At 25.4% G+C, this 6,505-nt stretch overlaps 1 protein-coding gene across 1 annotated transcript; it reads right to left on the bottom strand.

Moving 5' to 3' along the window:
* Nucleotides 1–1,097: 1,097 nt before the first annotated feature.
* Nucleotides 1,098–6,134, bottom strand: LOC130827570 (transcription factor bHLH106). The gene is made up of 2 exons (XM_057693328.1): nucleotides 5,750–6,134; nucleotides 1,098–1,766 (listed from the first exon to the last, which is right to left on the bottom strand). Exons 1-2 carry the CDS (start codon nucleotides 6,050–6,052, stop codon nucleotides 1,329–1,331), a joined length of 741 nt encoding a protein of 246 aa, XP_057549311.1. The 5' UTR covers nucleotides 6,053–6,134; the 3' UTR covers nucleotides 1,098–1,328.
* Nucleotides 6,135–6,505: the final 371 nt, after the last annotated feature.

The raw sequence follows: 6,505 nt of genomic DNA, 5'->3' as shown, positions 1-6,505 counted from the left end.
CGTTAAATTAAAAAATAATGATTCAGTAGTTAAAGATCCTTTACAGTTAGTTCAAATTAAGTTAGTAATTCAAGTATTCAACTACTCCTATTAAAGTCAAAAAATATACTCCCATGCCCTTTCAAATTTACCAATTTTTTCACTACTAGTTTTCTAATAATATTGTTATTTAGATAATATCATTATTTTTTTTTATTCATATATTTTCTTTTAACTTTTCTCTCTTTTAAATTTATATTCATACAACTTTAATGTCTTTTAATTGACTTGTTGATTTTTTTAATTAACTTATTTAACCAGTTGAAAATATTAACTATTTTTATTAACTAAAAAGACTATCTGTTATTATTTTTCAATAATATTAATTTTATGGGGCATAGAAAATATATAAAGCAGAAAAGAATGATAGAAATGTGAAATACTTGTATTTCATAAAGATAGATACTTCATCCTCAAAATGGGGACATGAGAACATAATTATTAATCAAAGCTGAGACATTTGACCTTATATTGTCACGCTACTAAAGAGGATATCATTTTGTACTTTGTGATCATTAATGATCATTGACTATGAACATGTTTACCCATAAAACACACATGAGACCAATTTATAAATATATTTTCACAGTTTTAGCATACTTGTAATTAATAGTAATGTGTTGTGTGTAAAATTATTACTACAAATTATAAGTATAATGAAATAAAAATATATATTTATAAATATTTAGTGAGTAGAGTATGATTTTGTCTCCTTTTATAAAAGTTATGCTAATATATGATTTTTATTTTTTTTATATAACTATATAGATTGCATATAATTTTGTTACAAGTTGAATGGACTAGATTTAAATAATAATTTTACTCATAGCTTTATCAAATAACTAATTTCTTTTTTAAAAGAATTTAATTTCTCATATTCTATTTAATGATTTTTAAGAACAATAATCTTAACATATGTAATCATTCAACTTTGATAAAATATATGTCACAAGGCTGTATAACATCATGTAATATTTCAACGTATTAGTTTGCCTTAAACCCAAGTTAATATCACGACAAATATTTTTAATAGTAACATCGTAAAAATATTTAAAATGAAAAAAAAAAAAACAATTTCATTCAAAATTCAAAGTAATGTTCACAATATTCTTATACCCCCATCACCTTGTAAACGATGTCACCTATTACTCAATACATTATACTCCGTATTTTCTAAATTAAGACCGAAACCCAAATTCAGACCCACGAAAAGTAAAATGTACATTTACATAAGCGAATTTCATTATATAAAAGTAAAAAGGCATAACCCTAGTTATTATTAGCTAGCTTTAACAATCAACAACGGCATCGAAAACTCTACGTCGACGCTTTAACCGTGCCTCGGAACCGGATGGTTGAACAATACCTTTCAAAGCATCCCTTAAAAACACGGCACATTCATCGCTCGAAGATCCGTTATTAACGCTAACGATAAAAACACTTTGAATTCGACCTCCAAGGGACGATATATCCGCCCTTAGAGTTTTTAAATTCAAAGAATTTAATACTCCATTTAGATCGTTAAAAAGATCTGGCCTATCTTCACAACATAATGAAGCTTTTAATAAAATATTATTATTATTATTATTATTATTGTGAATGTAAACAGAAAACTCGTCGTTTTCGGAAGGAATCATTAAATTGTGATTTTGATGAAGCTCCGAGGTTTGCCGTTTTAGCTCCAACACTCGCTGCACTACCTTGGAAAGCAGTGTTGCTTTGTCTGTCTGTTTTTTGATAACAAAATAAATAAACTTATGTTAATAAAACACTTTTTTATTTATAATAAATTATTTTACACTGAAAATAGAAAAATCCTTATCTTTGATTAAGATCAGGTGATATGCATCGATTTAGTATAATACTTCTTCCGTTCTAAATTAGTTGTAACATTAAAAAAATAACACTATTCATTCATCACTGTTAATTTGTGATTAGTTTCTAATCTAGGTTAAAACATAGTCAAGTGAGATCTTTTTTGATTGATATCTAATATTAAATTTTTATAAGTTTTTATTATACATAATTAAAGATATTAAGAATTTAATTAGTATATTGGATTAAATGAAAAAGAAAACGTCAAGTAAATTAGAACGAAGGAAGTACATTTGTTATATAATTAATTGTTTGTTTATAATTAAATTTAGTAAAGGAATATTAAAAAAAGAAATACTTTCTTTGTATGATGAACCCCTAAGTCTCAAGTCTGAACCCTAAAGATAGATGAGCATGGTTAAAATTCTAGAAAAAGCATATTTCTTTACTGCCTCACAAATACCCAAAATAATTTTTAATATTAAAAATACTCTTTATCTCAAAATATTAACATTGTTTTGTTTTGTCCTCTCTTATGAAATTACCAAATAGTTTGTGGAGACTATTTCATCATAAGACAAACTCACCATGAGACGAGCTTATATAATTAGAATATATTTCTAATTAATCACTTTAAAATTATAAGTGATCAAATTAATACACTAAATATACACGAATCAGTCCAATAAATATGATCTCACCATAAAATTATTTCATTTATTAAGAATATGTGAATACCCTGTTCTTATTTTTAGTTTTAATAACCATATTCTTTCTTTTATTGTCATTTACACGTTTACTATTCTTTTCTTCCTTATAAAATAAATTTTTTATTTTTTTATTATTTTTACTCATTTTGTTTGATTTTCACCGAAGACTAGAGTAGGCATGATGAATATTCCAAAATTTTGCATTTCTTTTTGTTCACGCGGTGATGATGATGTTGTTTGTTTGTTTTTTTTTTTTTTTTTTTTTTACTATATTTTGTTTTTTGAAAAAGAAAATGTGAGTTTTTGTGTATGGAAAGTGAGACATTTTCAATCTGAAACTGAAGAATCTCTGCAAATGCTAGAAGCTATTTATGGTCAAATATGCATTTTTTTGTTCACTCTTATCTTTGTTTTGTTTATGTATATAAATTTGCACAAAAATAGAAAGAAAAAATTTCACACAATTTTTTTTTGAGGTATCATACGAAAAGAAAAATGGACAATGGACTTGAAAACTTGAAGAATATGGAATTAGCACACGTAATTTCTTGTTATTTTTATTTTTTAATTGATCATAGTTCTTCCATTAATTAATCTTAATTTAACTTTTTTTTTAATATGTAAACGAAACACCAAAAATAAGGTTTGCAAATTATAAGATGAGTGAGATCATGATTTATTTATCGATTTTAAAAATATGGAAAAATAAAAAAGTAACTTGAAAACGTTGCAAAATTAATGACATTGAAATTTTTTTAGTATACTTATATTTGTAATGATTAATATGAAAATTATAAAAAGACTGATTTAAAGGTTTTTCTTATATTTTATAAAACTGTAACAAAAATTCAATTTTATCATAGACAATTATTACGTTCAATTGACATAAAAATATGATATCCAAAATTTGAGAATAAACCCCTATTCTTGTAACAAAATAATACTTAACTACTCATTTATATCTTCATATCATATGATTCATTCAATAATATTGTAATGATCCTGAGTACCTAACTAATTGCAATCTAAAGTTCAATCTTCAACCCAAAACTTGGTACTCACTAGCCAAATAAGGTCATAGTACTACTCTATGTCTATGCCCAAATGAATGTCGGCAAGCTAATTCAATCAAAAGTTTAAGTCAAAGCTTCATGATAAATTTTATCTATCACGCATACGAGAGCCTCTTGGGCTAGAACTGTGACTAGAACTGTGATGCAACACATGTTCTTCTCATATATGGTGTTAGCTAAATATTCTATTTGAAATGAAAGATAATGAGATTCGAACCCGTGACCCTTATGTACCCATGGCTTTGATGCAATTATTCTACACATAATTTACTTTGTAGAATATATAAGGCATATATATTAGTGAATGCATATTAATTAAATTGTAATTAAATGCACCACACACAATTTATAGAAATGCAAATCTAAATTCTTTAATGCATATTAAAAATTATGATTTCATTTGAAAATTTAAAATTTGTTTAAATTTTTTATTTGGTAAATTAAAAATTTTTAAATTTAGATTTGGATTAATTCCACCATTATTTTTAAAGTTGAAAAATTTGAGAATGACTACCCAAACCTTGTTATTCTCATCATTTATGATTTCATAAATATTGAAATCTATAATTTGAAACGAAATACTTATTCCCAAGCACTACATAATTGTGATTTCAAAAACTTGTTTATACATATATATTGAATGTTAAATTTTGACTTGGATCCTTATTTTTAATTACATCTAACAATTGATGTTTATTTTAAAATTTATTACGAAATATCTTTTATTAGACTCAATTTTATTCATGTAATAAATATCAAAAAGATAATTTTTAACTTGATAAATGACATATGATTCATGATTAAAGGATTTTTAAGTTAAATAAATTTGATGCTATCACTACTATTATGTGAATTGATTTCAAAACCTTTTGCAAAAAATGTCTAATTAATAGTATCTTTGGTTAAAAAAAAATTTCTAAATTATTTAAGCAACATTTTTTGCAAATTGTGTTGATTTCAGTAAATAAAAATCTTAACATGGCCTTTTAAAATATGTTTATCAAGGGTAAGTAATTTTTGAACAGGAACTTATTCGGAGCAATGAAAATTCTTTGGGATGTGATACACGATGGTGCTATCCATAATTTTGAATCCTAGATCCGTCATCGATAGAAATCATAAAATTACATGTAATTTATATATATTTTTATACTAACAACTCCGTGCATTGCACAAGTTCTATACAAGTACTATATGTGAATATTTCACATGTTTTCTAAAATCCTACATGTGGAGTAATACATAACTTTACATGAGGTAAAATAATGGAGTAGTGTTTTAGTTTTACTAATTAAATTAACGTGATAAAGCAATAATTTGAGGTCCTATCAGAAATATTAGTATTAATTTCAATTTATATTATCTAAGATGTTTATAATCTAGAAAATTAGGAGTAATTAGACAAAAACCTAATCAATTTCTTCACACCGTCCATGTACTCCATCTCCCTTATTAACTTAAAATGCTAAAAAAAAAAAAACATTCTTCTATAAGACAAAAACCCACTAATTATAAAAAATAACTTATTTGGTTATTGATAGTGGTTATAGAAATTATATATATTATAAATTTTAATTATATTTATAATATCAATTTATGGTAATGAAAATTAATCATAAAACTTTTTTTTTCACAAATATCACCTAAAATCTTTGTTTTAAATTATAATACAATTAAATGAATTTTATAAAGAAAAATGAGATAATTAAAGGACAATAATTATAAACATAAAATTGTCACTAACTTTTCAATATCATTCTCACTGTTTAATACCGACTAACAAACAGATTGTAACAAATAATAACTCAAACACCCACATGGTTGTTTAGATAGAAAAACCCTAATTACTAAACTAGTGGAAAATCAAGTAACAAACTAATGGAAAATTCGATTCTCACTATTTATATCTATAAGAATGATTAATTTTCTATCTCTTTACCTATACGAGATTCTCCATTAAAATCATTAATTCTCCAACCTTATCTCCATTAAAAAAACAAAATTAAAATCATTAATTTTGAATGATTAATTAATACAATAATTTATGGTATTATGATTAATTACAAAGATTAATCAATAATATAAGAAGGGAGGGATCGGAGTAGGGAGTACCTTAGAAGTACAAGGAAGAATAGAACGAAGACGATCAAGATGAGAATTAATTCTTTCTCTTCTCCTTTTCTCTGCTTCTTTATGGTGAATCCTTGAAGCAGCTAAAGCTTTCGCTTCTGTCGTTTCATTCATTAAACCACTGTAAAACGACGGTGTACAGCTTCCACTACTACTATAATTGTTTTTAAATTTTAATGGACAATTAACGACGCCGTTTACACTTCCATTAGCAGCTAAAAAACGGTAATAATTCTCCATTTCTGATAAAGAACTGTTTGGAAAATCTTCTGGAAACTGCTCCATGTTTAGAAGGAAGAAGGGGATGATGAGATTGAAGCAGCTTATAAGTTGATAATAGTACTATAATGTTTGGTTCTGGCTTTATGGGGTATATATTTGTCTATTATATCTACACCTTATATAATAAATAATAATAATAATAATAAAGTACAAAATGGAGGGTTTTATTTTTATGGGGCAAAAGCTAACAAGTGCCCAGAGATTGTTCGTTATAAAAAATAGGGAAATTTGAAAAGAAACACCTTTTAAAACCACTTTTTTGTAAAAAAACACCTTTTATAATTTTTTTTGTAAAAAAACACCTTTTAAGAGACTTTTTTTAAAAAAAAACACCTTAAATCAGTTTCCGGTGACTTTTGTCAACTTTCCGGCGTTGACTATGCCAGTCAACGCCGGAAAGTTGACCAAAGTCACCGGAAACTGATTTAAAGTGTTTTTTTTAAAAAAAAGTCTCTT

This window comes from Amaranthus tricolor, chromosome 1, assembly GCF_026212465.1.
Source record: "Amaranthus tricolor cultivar Red isolate AtriRed21 chromosome 1, ASM2621246v1, whole genome shotgun sequence".
NCBI lineage: Eukaryota > Viridiplantae > Streptophyta > Magnoliopsida > Caryophyllales > Amaranthaceae > Amaranthus > Amaranthus tricolor.
This window is presented reverse-complemented; position numbering and strand designations above follow the sequence as displayed.